General features: G+C 48.8%; 1 protein-coding gene across 1 annotated transcript in view; it reads left to right on the top strand.

The window, feature by feature from the left end:
- Positions 1–19325, top strand: part of NAPG (NSF attachment protein gamma) — a 121407-nt gene that overhangs the window by 3577 nt on the left and 98505 nt on the right. The window contains exon 4 of the mRNA XM_063923455.1: positions 4578–4595. Within this exon, the coding sequence (XP_063779525.1) occupies positions 4578–4595 (18 nt within the window). The remainder of the gene's footprint in view (positions 1–4577; positions 4596–19325) is intronic.

Raw genomic sequence — 19325 nt, 5'->3', positions numbered from 1 at the left:
GTTGTCACAATTCAGTTGTGTTTGGGCGCACATACATATCGCGCATGTCGTGCCTAAACAGACTCACCGCCTAAAATGGCTAAACTTGTCCAAACTCCCGATTGAAAACACAAAGTGCCGTTTCCACACAGTGGGGTCAATTCAATTTGCCAACAGTTGAATAGCGCCGGGAATTAGCTCCCGGTGCTATTCAATTCTGCTCAAGTTAAGTTGGCGAATGCCCGTTCTCCCGGACTTAACAGGTTGATTTGTCGGGAGAATGGGCATTCTCCGACTTAACTGCCCGGCGTGATGCTGATTCCCGACAGAATCAGCCTTGCGCCGGCCGCTCGCCAGCACTTTTGTCGGATTTCTGCTCTCACCCCCCGGGGAGAAGAAATCTTGACAATCAAGTGTCACAAATGGCGCTGTATTGAATAGCGCCGGGAGCTAATTCCCGGCGCTATTCAATTGTCGGCAAATTGAATTGACCCCATTATTTTCTCGCACCTCAGGAGGCTGCAAGAAAAATGTAAGCCCCGCGGCTACTGGGCGCCTAAACTGAGCAACAATTGAATTGGCCCCTGATGGTAGCCGCGAGGTACAACAATTGAATCGGACCCATAAAAAAACAGAATGCAAAATGTTCTTCACAAGTAAGATTGGAAGATTTTTTGGGGGCTTATTTATGGAAATCCACAGATAATGTCCCTAATTTATCATCACTTATCACTGCTATGTAATGCAGGGACAGCACCTCCGATAATAGGCTGCCCCTTCAATGACTAGCCCAGTGGTTCACAAACTTTTTTGAATCATGGCACCCTAGAGTATCTGAATTTTTTTCACGGCACCCCGAGGCCAAAGTTTCTTATTGAGAACTTTAGAAGGAAATATTAAATTAAGTTAATTGTATTTATAGGTCATCCTTAGGTTAAGTTATGTAGTGAGGGACAGTATTCACTTCTGTTTGTCCACATACTTTATGATTGGCAGCCACAAGCACAGGTTTTGCCTCTTAAATTGACCATAAATAATATGAATTGGTCCTGGACCTCCAACCCAAGGCACCCCTGCAAGTGTCCCGAGGCACCCCAGGGTGTCACGGCACACAGTTTGGGAACCACTGGACTAGCCCATTGACCATTGTTTTGCCAGAGTGAAAGAAGAACTCCCGTGTTCTGATCTGGGGGTTTATTTACTAATATTCGTGTTTTTGCCGTTTTTAAGGGTGTTTGAACTCGAATGGTATCGGGTGCATTTTACTGCAACTTTTTGAATCCTGATACGATCATTCACTAAGCTGCCGAGTTTTGCACATTCGTTTTTTCAGATGTCGATATGATTCGTAATGTCAGGCAGTGTTTTACGGGAGTGATGAGTAAAACACTGCCTGACAAAACACAAGGAATCCCGTCCGGATCTGTGAGATCCGTGCAGGGCTTCATTGTGTACCTTAAAAATGTGTTTTAATTGTTTTTAAATTTGAAAAAAAAATGCGTGGGGTCCCTCCTCCTAAGCATAACAAGCCTCAGGCTCTTTGAGCCGGTCCTGGTTGAAAAAATATTGGGGAAAAATTGACAGGGGATCCCCCATATTTGATCAACCAGCACCGGGCTCTGCGCCTGGTCCTGGTGCAAAAAATACGGGGGACAAAAAGCGTAGGGGTCCCCCGTATTTTTCGTACCAGCACCGGGCTCCACTAGCTGGACAGATAATGCCACAGCCGGGGGTCACTTTAATACAGCGCCCTGCGGCCGTGGCATTAAATACCCAACTAGTCGCCCCTGGCCGGGGTACCCTGGAGGAGTGGGGATCCCTTCAATCAAGGGGTCCCCCCCCAGCCACCCAAGGGCCAGGGGTGAAGCCCGAGGCTGTCCTACCCATCCAAGGGCTGGGGATGGGGGGCTGATAGCCTTGTTGAGAATGTAAAAATATTGTTTTTTGCAGAAGAACTACAAGTCCCAGCAAGCCTCCCCCGCAAGCCGGTACTTGGAGAACCACAAATACCAGCATGCGGGGGGAAAACGGGCCCGCTGGTACCTGTAGTTCTACTGCAAAAAAAATACTCAAAAAAAACCAGGACACAGACACCGTGAAAGTACAACTTTATTACATTCATTCCGACACACACATACTTACTTACCTATGTTGACACGCCGACTCTGGCCACGTCTTCGTCTGTCGACATCTCCAAGTCAAATCCGGGGTACCTGAAAAGAAAATTATACTCACCTAAGGCCAGTGTGTCCTGTTCTTTCTTTCTTTTTTTTTTTTTGCGCAATCCACGTACTTGGCAAAAAAAAAAAAAAAGGAAACCCGACCACGCTCTGAAAGGGGTACCATGTTTTCACATGGGACCCCTTTCCCCGACTGCCAGGATCCCCCCCTGACTCCTGTCAAAGAGGGTCCCTTCAGCCAATCAGGGAGCGCCACGTCGTGGCACTCTCCTGATTGGCTGTGTGCTCCTGTAGTGTCTGTCAGGCAGCACACGGCAGAGATACAATGTTGCGCCTATGCGCTACATTGTATCCAATGGTGGGAACTTTGCGGTCAGCTATTGACCGAAAGTAACCTCACCGCTGACCGCAAAGTTCCCACCATTGGATACAATGTAGCGCATAGGCGCTACATTGTATCTGTGCCGTGTGCTGCCTGACAGACACTACAGGAGCACACAGCCAATCAGGAGGGTGCCACGACGTGGCGCTCCCTGATTGGCAGAAGGGACCCTCTTTGACAGTAGTCGGGTGGGGTCCTGGCAGTCGGGGAAAGGGGTCCCATGTGAAAACATGAGACCCCTTTCAGTGCGTGGTTGGGTTTCCTTTTTTTTTTTTTTTTTTTTTTTGCCAAGTACGTGGATTACAAAAAAAAGAACAGGACACACTGGCTTTAGGTGAGTATAATTTTATTTTCAGGTACCCCGGATTTGACTTGGAGACGTCGACAGACGGAGACGTGGCCAGAGTCGGCGTGTCAACATAGGTAAGTATGTGTGTGTCGGAATGAATGTAATAAAGTTGTACTTTCACGGTGTCTGTGTCCTGTTTTTTTTTTGAGTACTTTTTTTGCAGTAGAACTACAGGTACCAGCGGGCCCGTTTCCCCCCCCCCCCCCCCCGCATGCTGGTACTTGTGGTTCTCCAAGTACCGGCTTGCGGGGGAGGCTTGCTGGGACTTGTAGTTCTTCTGCAAAAAAACAATATTTTTACATTCTCAACAAGGCTATCAGCCCCCCATCCGCAGCCCTTGGATGGGGTGGGACAGCCTCGGGCTTCACCCCTGGGCCTTGGGTGGCTGGGGGGGCGACCCCTTGATTGAAGGGGTCCCCACTCCTCCAGGGTACCCCGGCCAGGGGTGACTAGTTGGGTATTTAATGCCACGGCCGCAGGGCGCTGTATAAAAGTGACCCCCGGCTGGGGCATTATCTGTCCAGCTAGTGGAGCCCGGTGCTGGTATAAAAAATACGGGTGACCCCTACGCTTTTTGTCCCCCGTATTTTTTGCACCAGGACCAGGCGCAGAGCCCGGTGCTGGTTGATCAAATATGGGGGAACCGCTGTAATTTTTTCCCCATATTTTGTCAACCAGGACCGGCTCAAAGAGCCTGAGGCTGGTTATGCTTAGGAGGGGGGACCCCACACAATTTTTTTTTTGTTTTTACACTAAACACACCCTTTCTCATAGATAACCATGCACAGATGTCAGTAATCCGTGCATGGTTATCCAAACTCGACTGGAAAAAGCAGGTCTATTTTTTTGCTGCTTTTTTAACGATTCGGAAAAAAAAATAGACCCGCACTTGAGCCCTCAGAGACTAACACCCAAATACGAATGAATAGTGAATTCCCGTATTCTATGAAATAACAGCCGCGTTTGACCGATGGTCTATTCTTTCGTATTTCTGAACGTTGTCATTCAAACCATTACGAATAGTGCAAACACTGCCGAGATTTGTGCTTAGTGAATTCCCGGATTTGGACAGAGAAAAAAAAACCACAAATCGGCCAAACTCGGATTTTTAGTAAATACTGGCCGTGGTGTCTTTATTGTATGTGTACAGCACATGTACACAGTTCAGGCAGCCTTTGATGGACCAGAAGATCCCTCTCCTGCTGTGCTTAATTATAAGTTAGGCATGAGACTTGACTTGTGTTATCTTTCTGCAGCACAGAGAGAGCATTTATTTGCTATTGTGTTTTAGAAATAGTATTATTGGCTCTAAGCCCAATATTTTTACAAGAATTCTATTTTCTTTGATTAACTTTTTGTTTAAATTTTAGTGTTTAATCAATGGGGTTAATTCATTTAGCTGTGAAGGGTGTGATGTGCTGTTGCCGCAGCATTTCAATGCGGGCTGGTTTCAGACTGAATTTGCACAAAATTGCTCAGACCTCTATGGTGTGGCGAGCATTTTTGTGCAAATTTGGGCTGCCGTAAAGGGCTGCTGCGATGACTTGCACCCGTGAGATCATCGCGGCTAATTGGATTAACCCCACAATGTTGTTCAACCTAGCTGAATTGATCTTGTTAAACGAAAAGTGTTTCATAACTTTGACATCTTTCATGTTTCAAAACCTTAACCAAATAATCCATCAAGTCTTTTCCATGCTGCCAAGTAAGTACAGTATGTGTATAGATCTGTTATATATTGCTATTCTACTATGTAATACTTATCATGTGGAGCATATTGTCTTATCATTTTTAGGGCCATACACCTAAAGGTCCTTACACACTGTACAATATTTCAGTCAATGTCGCTCATTTCCCCCCTTCTGAGTGATATTGACTAAAATATTGCACAGTGTGTATGCTGCAAGCGACGGTCGATGCACGTTTCTGGAGGTCGTTAATAACCCTCACTGTCGGCCGTGCATGCAGCTCAATTTGGACTTACCGTCCAAAGCAACTAGAGTATGAGCTTTGTAGGTGAAATTGGATCGCACACAGACTCCCCCACCAGAGCATCCGGATCCCTCCTAGCCACAGGGACGCCGACCATACGGACCCCCCCCCCCCTCCCACCCGCAGGAAAACTATACACACAGAGCACCCCCTTACCAAAGGCTCTCCCACCGCCCTGCTGGAGCACTGAACAACCACATGAACCCACGCCTCCCTCAACCACCCCTCCCGCCACAGCGATGACCGCAATGACCCCCCCCCCCTGCCACCGTGGGAACACCAAGTGCATCATAGCCACTGTTACAGAGAAATTTCCTTATAATATTGGCTTCTGTGACCTGAGCCTAATTAACATCTCTACACTGTAGCGTTGGCCTACAGTGTAATTAGCATTTGAATAACCAAGCTCACATGGCCTCATCACTGATACAGCTAGCCCACATGCTGTGAAAGACACACCCACAGGTTGAATATACCTGAACACTTGAAATCAGAGCCTACTCTCCCAAAACCACTGAGGCAGATGTACAGTAGCTGCACACAGCTACAAAGCCTCCAGAAGCATGGATTGCTCATCACCAGTCCCGATCTCCTTACTAAGGCTAAGTATTGTATACACATGGCTTAATGGCATAGAATAGTTAAATATGTGTTTGTGGCAAAGTAGTTGTGAAACGATTGGCATAGAATAGTTAATTTGTAAATACATTTGACTTTAAGGTTAATGGTACTTGTGCAATCATGTGATTGTTGTGTTTTTGTGATAATACTCTTTGAGGTCTGTGGTGGTAGTTGGAACATTAGACAATCTGTAGAACAGCATTCTTGGTATACATTTGTGGATGGTGATTTATAACAGACTGTAGTGGTTTTGTATGGTGCATCTTGCTGAAGTATAGAAGTCAACACATACTTCCTTTTTGTTACTGTAGTCATGTGCTTGTAGCAATGGCACGCTGATATTTGTGGTTACTTGGTGATCTGGTCTTGTGATGGCTCATATGGACAGCATGAGATATGTGGTGATGATATTGGAAGGCTGGAATTAGTTGGTTTTAGGCCTGAAAAGTTAGCATAATGTAGGATATGTTTATTCCAAAGGTACAGACCGGGATTGGCATATAATTACAGGCTACATTATATAGCATAGCCAGCATACAATATGCTCTGGTTATTGAAATACTGTGTTGGCTTGGAATTGTGAAAGGTGATTAGATGGCTTGGAATTGTGAAATCAGCACATATGCATTATGTTGAAGCTTATACATTTTGGAATATAGTGGAGTCTTATGGCTTCTGCTATGTGATTATGGCCTAGCAAAGAATGTCATGTGTTTGAACTTGCAAATCTAAAATGGCTGCTGGCATTCCCTTTTCTCTGACGTCCTAGTGGATGCTGGGGACTCCGTCAGGACCATGGGGAATAGCGGCTCCGCAGGAGACAGGGCACAAAAGTAAAAGCTTTAGGATCAGGTGGTGTGCACTGGCTCCTCCCCCTATGACCCTCCTCCAAGCCTCAGTTAGATTTTTGTGCCCGGCCGAGAAGGGTGCAATCTAGGTGGCTCTCCTAAAGAGCTGCTTAGAGTAAAAGTTTTGTTAGGTTTTTTATTTTCAGTGAGTCCTGCTGGCAACAGGCTCACTGCATCGAGGGACTTAGGGGAGAGAAGTGAACTCACCTGCGTGCAGGATGGATTGGCTTCTTAGGCTACTGGACACCATTAGCTCCAGAGGGAGTCGGAACACAGGTCTCACCCTGGGGTTCGTCCCGGAGCCGCGCCGCCGACCCCCTTGCAGATGCCGAAAAGTGAAGAGGTCCAGAAACCGGCGGCAGAAGACTTTTCAGTCTTCATAAGGTAGCGCACAGCACTGCAGCTGTGCGCCATTGTTGTCAGCACACTTCATAGCAGCGGTCACTGAGGGTGCAGGGCGCTGGGGGGGGCGCCCTGGGCAGCAATGATAGTACCTTATTCTGGCTAAAAATACATCACATATAGCCCCTGGGGGCTATATGGATGTATTTAACCCCTGCCAGGTCTCAGAAAAACGGGAGAAGAAGCCCGACGAAAAGGGGGCGGGGCCTATTCTCCTCAGCACACAGCGCCATTTTCCCTCACAGAAATGCTGGTGGGAAGGCTCCCAGGCTCTCCCCTGCACTGTACTACAGAAACAGGGTTAAAACAGAGAGGGGGGGCACTTATTTGGCGATATGACTATATATATTAAAATGCTATAAGGGAAAAACACTTATATAAAGGTTGTCCCTGTATAATTATAGCGTTTTTGGTGTGTGCTGGCAAACTCTCCCTCTGTCTCCCCAAAGGGCTAGTGGGGTCCTGTCCTCTATCAGAGCATTCCCTGTGTGTGTGCTGTGTGTCGGTACGTGTGTGTCGACATGTATGAGGACGATGTTGGTGAGGAGGCGGAGCAATTGCCTGTAATGGTGATGTCACTCTCTAGGGAGTCGACACCGGAATGGATGGCTTATTTAAGGAATTACGTGATAATGTCAACACGCTGCAAGGTCGGTTGACGACATGAGACGGCCGGCAAACCAATTAGTACCTGTCCAGGCGTCTCAAACACCGTCAGGGGCGTTAAAACGTCCTTTTACCTCAGTCGGTCGACACAGACACAGACACGGACACTGACTCCAGTGTCGACGGTGAAGAAACAAACGTATTTTCCTTTAGGGCCACACGTTACTTGTTAAGGGCAATGAAGGAGATGTTACATATTTCTGATACTACAAGTACCACAAAAAAGGGTATTATGTGGAGTGTAAAAAAAACTACCTGTAGTTTTTCCTGAATCAGATAAATTAAATGAAGTGTGTGATGATGCGTGGGTTTCCCCCGATAGAAAATTATTGGCGGTATACCCTTTCCCGCCAGAAGTTAGGGCGCGTTGGGAAACACCCCTTAGGGTGGATAAGGCGCTCACACGCTTATCAAAACAAGTGGCGGTACCGTCTCCAGATAGGGCCGCCCTCAAGGAGCCAGCTGATAGGAGGCTGGAAAATATCCTAAAAAGTATATACACACATACTGGTGTTATACTGCGACCAGCGATCGCCTCAGCCTGGATGTGCAGCGCTGGGGTGGCTTGGTCGGATTCCCTGACTGAAAATATTGATACCCTTGACAGGGACAGTATTTTATTGACTATAGAGCATTTAAAGGATGCATTTCTATATATGCGAGATGCACAGAGGGATATTTGCACTCTGGCATCAAGAGTAAGTGCGATGTCCATATCTGCCAGAAGTTGTTTATGGACACGACAGTGGTCAGGTGATGCAGATTCCAAACGACACATGGAAGTATTGCCGTATAAAGGAGAAAAAGACAACGTCTTTTCAGCCTCAGTCCTTTCGTCCCCATAAGGGCAAGCGGGCAAAAGGCCAGTCATATCTGCCATGGGATAGAGGAAAGGGAAGAAGACTGCAGCAGGCAGCCCATTCCCAGAAACAGAAGCCCTCCACCGCTTCTGCCAAGTCCTCAGCATGACGCTGGGGCCGTACAAGCGGACTCGGGTGCGGTGGGGGGGGTCGTCTCAAGAGTTTCAGCACGCAGTGGGCTCACTCGCAAGTGGACCCCTGGATCCTACAAGTAGTATCCCAGGGGTACAGATTGGAAATTCGAGACGTCTCCCCCTCGCAGGTTCCTGAAGTCTGCTTTACCAACGTCTCCCTCCGACAGGGAGGCAGTAGTGGAAACAATTCACAAGCTGTATTCCCAGCAGGTGATAATCAAAGTACCCCTCCTACAACAAGGAAAGGGGTATTATTCCACACTATATTGTGGTACTGAAGCCAGACGGCTCGGTGAGACCTATTCTAAATCTGAAATAGTTGAACACTTACATACAAGGGTTCAAATCAAGATGGAGTCACTCAGAGCAGTGATAGCGAACCAGGAAGAAGGGGACTATATGGTGTCCCGGGACATCAGGGATGCTTACCTCCATGTCCCAATTTGCCCTTCTCACCAAGGGTACCTCAGGTTCGTGGTACAGAACTGTCACTATCAGTTTCAGACGCTGCCGGTTGGATTGTCCACGGCACCCCGGGTCCTTACAAAGGTAATGGCCGAAATGATGATTCTTCTTCAAAGAAAATGGACGATCTCCTGATAGGGGCAAGGTCCAGAGAACAGTTGGAGGTCGGAGTAGCACTATCTCAAGTAGTTCTACGACAGCACGGGTGGATTCTAAATATTCCAAAACCGCAGCTGATTCCGACGACACGTCTGCTGTTCCTAGGGATGATTCTGGACACAGTCCAGAAAAAGGTGTTTCTCCCGGAGAAGAAAGCCAGGGAGTTATCCGAGCTAGTCAGGAACCTCCTAAAACCAGGAAAAGTGTCAGTGCATCATTGCACAAGGGTCCTGGGAAAAATGGTGGCTTCTTACGAAGCGATTCCATTCGGTAGATTTCACGCAAGAACTTTTCAGTGGGATCTGCTGGAAAAATGGTCCGGATCGCATCTTCAGATGCATCAGCGGATAACCCTGTCTCCAAGGACAAGGGTGTTTCTTCTGCGGTGGCTGCAGAGTGCTCATCTAATAAAGGGCCGCAGACTCGGCATTCAGGACTGGGTCCTGGTGACCACGGATGCCAGCCTGAGAGGCTGGGGAGCAGTCACACAGGGAAAAAATTTCCAGGGAGTGTGATCAAGTCTGGAGACTTCTCTCCACATAAATATACTGGAGCTAAGGGCAATTTACAATGTTCTAAGCTTAGCAAGACCTCTGCTTCAAGGTCAGCCGGTATTGATCCAGTGGGACAACATCACGGCAGTCGCCCACGTAAACAGACAGGGCGGCACAAGAAGCAGGAGGGCAATGGCAGAAACTGCAAGGATTCTTCGCTGGGCGAAAAATCATGTGATAGCACTGTCAGCAGTGTTCATTCCGGGAGTGGACAACTGGGAAGCAGACTTCCTCAGCAGGCACGACCTCCACCCGGGAGAGTGGGGACTTCATCGGGAAGTATTCCACATGATTGTGAACCGTTGGGAAAGACCAAAGGTGGACATGATGGCGTCCCGCCTGAACAAAAAACTGGACAGGTATTGCGCCAGGTCAAGAGACCCTCAAGCAATATCTGTGGACGTTCTGGTAACACTGTGGGTGTACCAGTCGGTGTGTGTGTTCCCTCCTCTGCTTCTCATAACCAAGGTACTGAGAATTATAAGACGTAGAGGAGTAAGAACTATACTCGTGGCTCCGGATTGGCCAAGAAGGACGTGGCACCCGGAACTTCAAGAAATGCTCACAGAGGACTCATGGCCTCTGCCGCTAAGAAGGGACTTGCTTCAGCAAGTACCAGGTCTGTTCCAAGACTTACCGCGGCTGCGTTTGACGGCATGGCGGTGGAACGCCGGATCCTAAGGGAAAAAGGCATTCCGGAAGAGGTCATTCCTACCCTGGTCAAAGCCAGGAAGGAGGTGACCGCAAAACATTATCACCACATGTGGCGAAAATATGTTGCGTGGTGTAAGGCCAGGAAGGCCCCACGAAGAAATTTCAACTCGGTCGATTCCTGCATTTCCTGCAAACAGGAGTGTCTATGGGCCTCAAATTGGGGTCCATTAAGGTTCAAATTTCGGCCCTGTAAATTTTCTTCCAGAAAGAATTGGCTTCAGTTCCTGAAGTCCAGAAGTTTGTCAAGGGAGTATTGCATATACAACCCCCTTTTTGTGCCTCCAGTGGCACTGTGGGATCTCAACGTAGTTCTGGGATTCCTCAAATCACATTTTAAACCGCTCAAATCTGTGGATTTGAAATATCTCACATGGAAAGTGACCATGCTGTTGGCCCTGGCCTCGGCCAGGCGAGTGTCAGAATTGGCGGCTTTGTCTCACAAAAGCCATATCTGATTGTACATTCGGACAGGGCAGAACTGCGGACTCGTCCCCAGTTTCTTCCTAAGGTGGTGTCAGCGTTTCACCTGAACCAGCTTATTGTGGTACCTGCGGCTACTAGGGACTTGGAGGACTCCAAGTTGCTAGATGTTGTTAGGGCCCTGAAAATATAGGTTTCCAGGACGGCTGGAGTCAGGAAAACTGACTCGCTGTTATCCTGTATGCACCCAACAAACTGGGTGCTCTTGCTTCTAAGCAGACGATTGCTCGTTGGATTTGTAGCACATTTCAACTTGCACATTCTGTGGCAGGCCTGCCACAGCCTAAATCTGTCAAGGCCCATTCCACAAAGAAGGTGGGCTCATCCTGGGCGGCTGCCCGAGGGGTCTCGGCATTACAACTCTGCCGAGCAGCTACGTGGTCGGGGGAGAACACGTTTGTAAAATTCTACAAATTTGATACCCTGGCTAAAGAGGACCTGGAGTTCTCTCATTCGGTGCTGCAGAGTCATCCGCACTCTCCCGCCCGTTTGGGAGCTTTGGTATAATCCCCATGGTCCTGACGGAGTCCCCAGCATCCACTAGGACGTCAGAGAAAATAAGATTTTACTTACCGATAAATCTATTTCTCGTAGTCCGTAGTGGATGCTGGGCGCCCATCCCAAGTGCGGATTGTCTGCAATACTTGTACATAGTTATTGTTACAAAAATCGGGTTATTATTGTTGTGAGCCATCTTTTCAGAGGCTCCGCTGTTATCATGCTGTTAACTGGGTTCAGATCACAGGTTGTACAGTGTGATTGGTGTGGCTGGTAGGAGTCTTACCCGGGATTCAAAATCCTTCCTTATTGTGTACGCTTGTCCGGGCACAGTATCCTAACTGAGGCTTGGAGGAGGGTCATAGGGGGAGGAGCCAGTGCACACCACCTGATCCTAAAGCTTTTACTTTTGTGCCCTGTCTCCTGCGGAGCCGCTATTCCCCATGGTCCTGACGGAGTCCCCAGCATCCACTACGGACTACGAGAAATAGATCTATCGGTAAGTAAAATCTTATTTTTTTTCCCCTCTAACGTCCTTGAGGATGCTGGGACTCAGTAAGAACCATGGGGAATAGACGGGCTCCGCGGGAGATAGGGCACTTTAAGAAAGCTTTTGACTCTGGGTGTGCACTGGCTCCTCTCTCTATGCCCCTCCTCTAGACCTCAGTTTTACACTGTGCCCAGAGCAGGATGGGTGCACTGCAGAGAGCTCTCCTGAGTTCTCTGCCTAAAAGCATTTTTGTTTGGATTTTTTCTCTACATTTTCTACTTTTTCACAGGGAGCACTGCTGGCAACAGGCTCCCTGCATCGAGGGACTGAGGAGAGAGGAGCAGACCTTCTTGTATAAGATAGGCTCTGCTTCCTCGGGTACTGGACACCATTAGCTCCAGAGGGGGTGTACGCAGGTTCTTACTGGGCGTCCACCCCCGGAGCCGCGCCGCCGTTCTCCTCACAGAGCTAGAAGAACAGAAGACAAAAGTCGTCAGGCAGCAGAAGCCTTCAGCTTCACAGAGGTAACGCACAGCACTGTGCGTCATTGCTCCCATACACCTCACACACTCCGGTCACTGTAAGGGTGCAGGGTGCAGGGCGCAGGGGGGGGGGGGGGCGCCCTGGGCAGCAATATAAACACCTTATGGCAAAGGACAATATACATGTACAGGTGGGCACTGTACATGTATATAAAAGAGCCCCTGCCATATTTTTGCAAGTTTGAGCGGGACAGAAGCCCGCCGCCGAGGGGGCGGGGCTTCTCCCTCAGCACTCACAAGCGCCATTTTCTCTCCACAGCAGCGCTGAGAGGACGCTCCCCGGACTCTCCCCTGCTTACACACGGTGAAGGGGTGTTTAAAAGAGAGGGGGGGGGGCACATAATTGGCGGATAACATATTATACAGCGCAGCTGGGGAAAAACATTTTGTGTTGGTCTCCAGGATCATTGCGCTGGGGTGTGTGCTGGCATACTCTCTCTCTGTCTCTCCAAAGGGCCTTGACAGGAATACTGTCTTCAGGAAAGGGGTTCCCTGTGTGTGTGAAGTGTGTCGGTACGCGTGTGTCGACATGTTTGATGAGGAAGGCTCGCTTAATGTGGAGGCGGAGTGCTTGAATGTCATGTCGCCGTCGGCAGCGCCGACACCGGAATGGGTGGATATGCTGAATATCTTGAATGCAAATGTTAATCTATTGCATAAAAGGTTAGACAAGGCAGAAGCTAGGGATTAGTCAGATAGCCAGTCCATGCCTGTCCCTGTGGCGCCAGGCCCTTCGGGGTCTCAGAAGCGCACCATATCCCAGATCGATGACACAGATACTGACTCTAGTGTCAACTATGAAGATGCAAAATTACAGCCGAAGGTGGCAAAAGGTATTCGGTACATGATTATTGCCATTAAAGAGATTTTGCATATTACTGAAGAACCCCCGGTCCCTAACTCGAGGGTACACGTGTATAAAGGGAAAAAGCCTGAAGTCACCTTTCCATCCTCATTTGAACTAAGTGAATTGTGCGAAAAGGCTTGGGAATCTCCGGATAGGAGACCACAAGTTCCCAAAAGGATTCTTATGGCGTATACTTTTCCACAAACTGATAGGATACGCTGGGAATCTTCGCCTGAAGTAGACAAGGCGCTGACACGCTTGTCCAAAAAGGTGGCACTGCCTTCTCAGGATACGGCTTCCCTCAAGGAACCTGCTGACCGCAGGCAGGAAATTACCTTGAAGCACATTTACACTCATTCAGGTACTATTGCTAGACCGGCTATGGCGTCGGCCTGGGTTTGTAGTGCGGTTGTGGCATGGGCAGATTCCTTATCTACAGAGATTGACACCTTAGATAGGGATGCTATTCAAATGACCATAGAGCATATCAGAGATGCTGCCTTGTATATGAGGGATGCTCAGAGAGACATTTGTTTATTAAGCTCCAGAATAAATGCTATGTCTATTTCTGCTAGGCGGCTCTTGTGGACCCGACAGTGGACGGGAGATGCCGAGTCAAAGCGGCATATGGAGTCCTTGCCTTACAAAGGGGAGGAGTTGTTTGGAGACGGCCTCTCGGACCTTGTCGCTTCGGCTGGTAAGTCGAATTTCTTACTCTATGTCCCCCCCGCAGCATACAAAAAAGGCACCTCATTATTAAATGCAGTCCTTTCGTTCCAATAAAAACAAAAAGGTACGGGGATCGTCCTTTGTTGCCAGAGGGAAAGGTAGGGGAAAGAAGCTGCACACAGCTAGTTCCCAAGAGCAAAAGTCCTCCCCTGCCTCTGCAAAGTCCACTGCATGACGCTGGGGCTTCACGGGGGGAGGCAGATCTAGTGGGGGCTCGTCTTCGGTTTTTCAGCCATGTCTGGGTTCACTCGCAGGTGGATCCCTGGGCATTAGAGATTGTTTCTCAGGGATACAGGCTGGAATTCGAAGACTTGCCTCCTCGCTGGTTTTTCAAATCGGCTCTGCCGGCTTCCCGGTCAGAGAGGGAGCTAGTGTTGGCGGCAATCCAAAAATTGTATATTCAACAGGCAATTGTCACAGTTCCTCATCTCCAGCAAGGAGAGGGATATTACTCGACCCTGTTTGTGGTTCCGAAACCGGACGGTTCGGTCAGACCCATTTTAAACCTAAAATCTCTGAACCTGTACTAGAAGAGGGTCAAGTTCAAGATGTAATCACTCAGGGCGGTCATCGCCAGCCTGGAGGGGGGGATTGGATGGTGTCCCTGGACATAAAGGATGCATACCTTCATGTTCCGATATTCCCCCATCATCAGGCTTTCTTGAGATTTGCAGTGCAGGACTGTCACTACCAATTTCAGACGTTGCCGTTTGGGCTTTCCACGGCCCCGAGGATTTTCACCAAGGTAATGGCGGAAATGATGGTGCTCCTGCGCAGGCAGGGGGTCACAATTATCCCATACTTGGACGATCTCCTCATAAAGGCGAGATCTCGGGAGAAGTTGCTGGACAGTGTGTCTCTGTCCATGAAGACGTTGCAGATACACGGCTGGATTCTCAATATACCGAAGTCCCAGCTAGTCCCTACAACGCGTCTGACCTTTTTGGGCCTGATTCTAGACACGGACCAGAAAAAGGTTTTTCTTTCGTTCGAAAAAGGTTCAGGAGCTCATAGCCATGGTCAGAAACCTCTTAAAACCAAAAAAGGTTTCAGTGCATCATTGCACGCGGGTCCTGGGGAAGATGGTGGCTTCATACGAGGCCATCCCTTTCGGCAGGTTCCATGCGAGGACCTATCAATGGGACCTCTTGGACAAGTGGTCCGGGTCCCATTTACGAAGGCATCAAAGGATCACCCTGTCTCCCAAGACCAGGGTATCTCTCCTGTGGTGGCTGAACAGTGCTCACCTGCTAGAGGGTCGCAGGTTCGGCATTCAGGACTGGGTCCTGGTGACCACGGACGCAAGCCTCCGAGGCTGGGGAGCAGTAACACTGGGAAGAAATTTCCAAGGTCTTTGGTCAAACCTAGAGACTTGTCTCCACATCAACGTCCTGGAGTTGAGGGCCATATACAACGCCCTGTGTCAAGCGGAGGAATTGCTTCGGAGAAAACCGGTTCTGATTCAGTCGGACAACGTCAAGGCAGTGGCTCATATAAACAGGCAGGGCGGAACAAGGAGCAGAGTGGCCATGGCAGAAGCGACCAGGATTCTACGCTGGGCGGAAGGCCATGTAAGCACACTATCAGCAGTGTTCATCCCGGGGATGGACAACTGGGAGGCGGACTTCCTCAGCAGGCACGACCTGCATCCGGGAGAGTGGGGACTTCATCAAGAAGTCTTCGCACAGATCACGGATCGATGGGGACTGCTTTAAATCGACATGATGGCATCCCGTCTCAACAAAAAGCTAAAGCGGTATTGCGCCAGGTCAAGGGACCCTCAGGCGGTAGCGGTAGACGCTCTGGTGACACCTTGGGTGTTCAGATCGGTCTATGTGTTTCCTCCTCTTCCTCTCATACCCAAAGTGTTGAGAATAATAAGAATGAGCAGGGTCAGAACAATCCTCATTGTTCCAGATTGTCCACGGAGGACTTGGTATCCGGAGCTGCAAGAGTTGCTCACAGAAGATCCGTGGCCTCTTCCTCTAAGGCAGGCCCTGTCTGTTCCAAAACTTACCGCGGCTGCGTTTGACGGCATGAGGTTGAACGCCGGATCCTAGAGGAAAAAGGAATTCCGGAGGAAGTCATTCCTACTCTGATCAAGGCTAGGAAAGACGTGAAGTTAAAACATTATCACCGTATATGGCGGAAATATGTTTCTTGGTGTGAGGCCAGAGCTGCTCCTACGGAGGAGTTCCATTTGGGCCGTCTGCTTCACTTCCTTCAAACAGGAGTGACTTTGGGCCTAAAATTAGGGTCCATAAAGGTCCAAATTTCGGCCCTATTCATTTTCTTTCAAAGAGAATTAGCCTCTCTTCCTGAAGTACAGACTTTTGTGAAGGGGGTGCTGCATATTCAGCCTCCCTTTGTGCCTCCGGTGGCGCCTTGGGATCTTAACGTGGTGTTACGTTTCCTCAAGTCACCTTGGTTTGAACCACTCAAAACTGTGGAGTTGAAATACCTCACGTGGAAAGTGGTCATGTTGTTGGCATTAGCTTCGGCTAGACGTGTTTCAGAATTGGCGGCTTTATCACATGAAAGCCCATACTTGGTTTTTCACGTGGATAGGGCAGAGTTGAGGACTCGTCCTCAATTTCTGCCAAAGGTGGTGTCACACACCAGAGGCGGCATTCGCCGCGCTTACCTCTGCGTGTCTGCTGGTCGGTGTTGCGGCCTCTGCCTTCGGTGGGCCACGGGCTCAGGCGTCTGGCTGGCGCGGCTCCCGGCGGTTCTCCGGGGCATGGGCGCCGCCATGACACCCGGCTTCATGTGGACGGGGGGGCAGGTGACGTCATCAGACTGCTCCGCCAATCCAGCGATGGCGGGGAATTCAAAGTCAGATGCCGGACGGAGCCTCAGTGCCTGAGTATCGTCTTTCCCTGACGTAGATGCCAGCGCTCTTGTTCCCGGCAAGGATCTCTGCAGTTGTACTCCAGTGTCTCCGGCATTTCCAGCTGCCAGTTCGCTGCACCGGTTCCAGTGTATTCAGCGGCCGGTATATCTCTCTGCGGTCCAGTCACTAGTGCTCCTAGGAATCAGTGTGGCTGCGGGCCTAAATCACCGTTCTCAAGTTCTGCGAATCAACAGCGTCTTAAACCCCTGCACTTCAGTACCTCACATCATCAGCGTCTCAGTCACCGTTCTCAAGTTCTACAAATTAACAGCATCTAAAACCCCTGCACTTCAGTTCTCCACATCATCAGCGTCTCAGTCACCGCTCACGAGTTCTTTATCCGTCTGTGCCTTTATCATCATTTATAAGTTCCTTAAGTTATCAGTGATTTTTAAACATCACCCACAGTTTCTTCAGTTACCAGCATCTCTAATCCTGCTCATAAAACCCTTCAGTGGGTTTGTACATTTCCCTCATTTATCCCTTTTGTCATTTGACTTTAAGTTGTTTTTCCCTGCAATAAAACTCTTCAATATTTCATCAAACTCCACTGTCAGCGTCCTGTATGGGGTAAATCCTATATTAGGCCTCCCCTTTTCCGGCTCAGTTGTGGTTCCTCTTCCCAACCATCGGAAGAATCCCCGAGTTCACAACACCCTCAGTCTAGGCCAGTGACAGGTGGTCTCATCTTTTCATATGAACCAACCTATTGTCGTGCCTGTGTCTACACGGGACTTGGAGGATTCCGAGTCCCTGGATGTGGTCAGGGCTTTGAAGATTTATGTGACCAGAACGGCTAGAATCAGGAAGACTGAAGCTCTGTTTGTTCTGTATGCGGCCAACAAGGTTGGCGCTCCTGCTTCAAAGCAGACTATTGCTCGCTGGATCTGTAACACGATTCAGCAGGCGCATTCTACGGCAGGATTGCCGTTACCGAAATCGTTTAAGGCCCATTCCACTAGGAAAGTGGGCTCTTCTTGGGCGGCTGCCCGAGGGGTCTCGGCATTACAGTTGTGTTGTGCAGCTACTTGGTCGGGGTCTAACACCTTTGCAAAGTTCTATAAGTTTGATACCCTGGCTGAGGAGGACCTCCTGTTTGCTCAATCGGTGCTGCAGAGTCATCCGCACTCTCCCGCCCGTTTGGGAGCTTTGGTATAATCCCCATGGTCCTTACGGAGTCCCAGCATCCTCAAGGACGTTAGAGAAAATAAGATTTTACTTACCGGTAAATCTATTTCTCGTAGTCCGTAGAGGATGCTGGGCGCCCGTCCCAAGTGCGGACTTCTTCTGCAAGACTTTTATATAGTTATTGCTTACATAAGGGTTATGTTATAGTTTATCGGTTGAACCGTGGCTATGTTGTTGTTCATACTGTTAACTGGGTAGTTTATCACAAGTTATACGGTGTGGCTGGTATGGATCTCGCCCTTAGATTTACAAAAATCCTTCCTCGTACTGTCCATCTCCTCTGGGCACAGTTTCCCTAACTGAGGTCTGGAGGAGGGGCATAGAGGGAGGAGCCAGTGCACACCCAGAGTCCAAAGCTTTCTTAAAGTGCCCTATCTCCTGCGGAGCCCGTCTATTCCCCATGGTCCTTACGGAGTCCCAGCATCCTCTGTGGACTACGAGAAATAGATTTACCGGTAAGTAAAATCTTATTTATTTTTTTGTATAATCAGTTTTTGTTAAAGATTTTAAAGGGCATGAACAAAGAAAGAGAGACACAAATGTAGTTACAAATATAGAAACACCTTATACAAGTAAGCTACTACACACAAATCTGATTGTACAAATGCCTGATGAAGAGGTAGAAAACCAGCTGAAAGAGAGAAACCATCAAAGGCACTATATACCCAGTGGGCAAGCATTCAGAGCGGAATATCCAAGAAGCAAGAGATACACCAATGAGATATCGCAGGGGAATCTTGCTATGTCTGCGTAAGGGCTGCAATGCACATCTGCAGTAAAAGGTGTTTCCAAACATATGAAACATAAAACCAAAAAGAAGAAAAACAAAAACCAGAAAGCCGATAGGCCTCAGGGATAGAAGCTAGAAGTAGTAGGAAGGAAGAAAAAGAGAGAAAGGAATAGGAGGAGGAGCGAGAGAGGTAATAGGGACCACTTAAAAAGCAATGTGAAACAGAGGGATAAAGAAACTAACTACTATCCAAGGGAGTAGCCATGTAGGCCTGGGAAGCCTTGTACTCTAGCCAGGGGGACCACGTGGAATTCAATTCACAAGTTTTGCCTATCGATGAGAGGAACAGGTCCTCCATTTTCATAAAGTAATCTAGTTTAGTGAACCATGTGCGACTCGTGGGAGGGACCTCCACATGACCGGGATTACAGCACGCGCCGCATTACTCAAATGTCGCAGCAGGGAATGTTTGTGTCGGGACACTGTAATATTGGAGTGATTTAAGAAGCCAGAATGCTGGGTCCTGTGGGATTCGAGTCTGAAGAATAACCTGGGAGATGTGCATAACCTCTCGCCAAAAGGGTTGGATCAGGGGGCATGTCCACCAAATATGTAGGAGGGTG

This window comes from Pseudophryne corroboree, chromosome 5, assembly GCF_028390025.1.
Source record: "Pseudophryne corroboree isolate aPseCor3 chromosome 5, aPseCor3.hap2, whole genome shotgun sequence".
Taxonomy (NCBI): Eukaryota; Metazoa; Chordata; class Amphibia; order Anura; family Myobatrachidae; genus Pseudophryne; species Pseudophryne corroboree.
The sequence above is the reverse complement of the archived record's forward strand: the minus strand, read 5'-3'. Positions and strand labels throughout refer to the sequence as shown.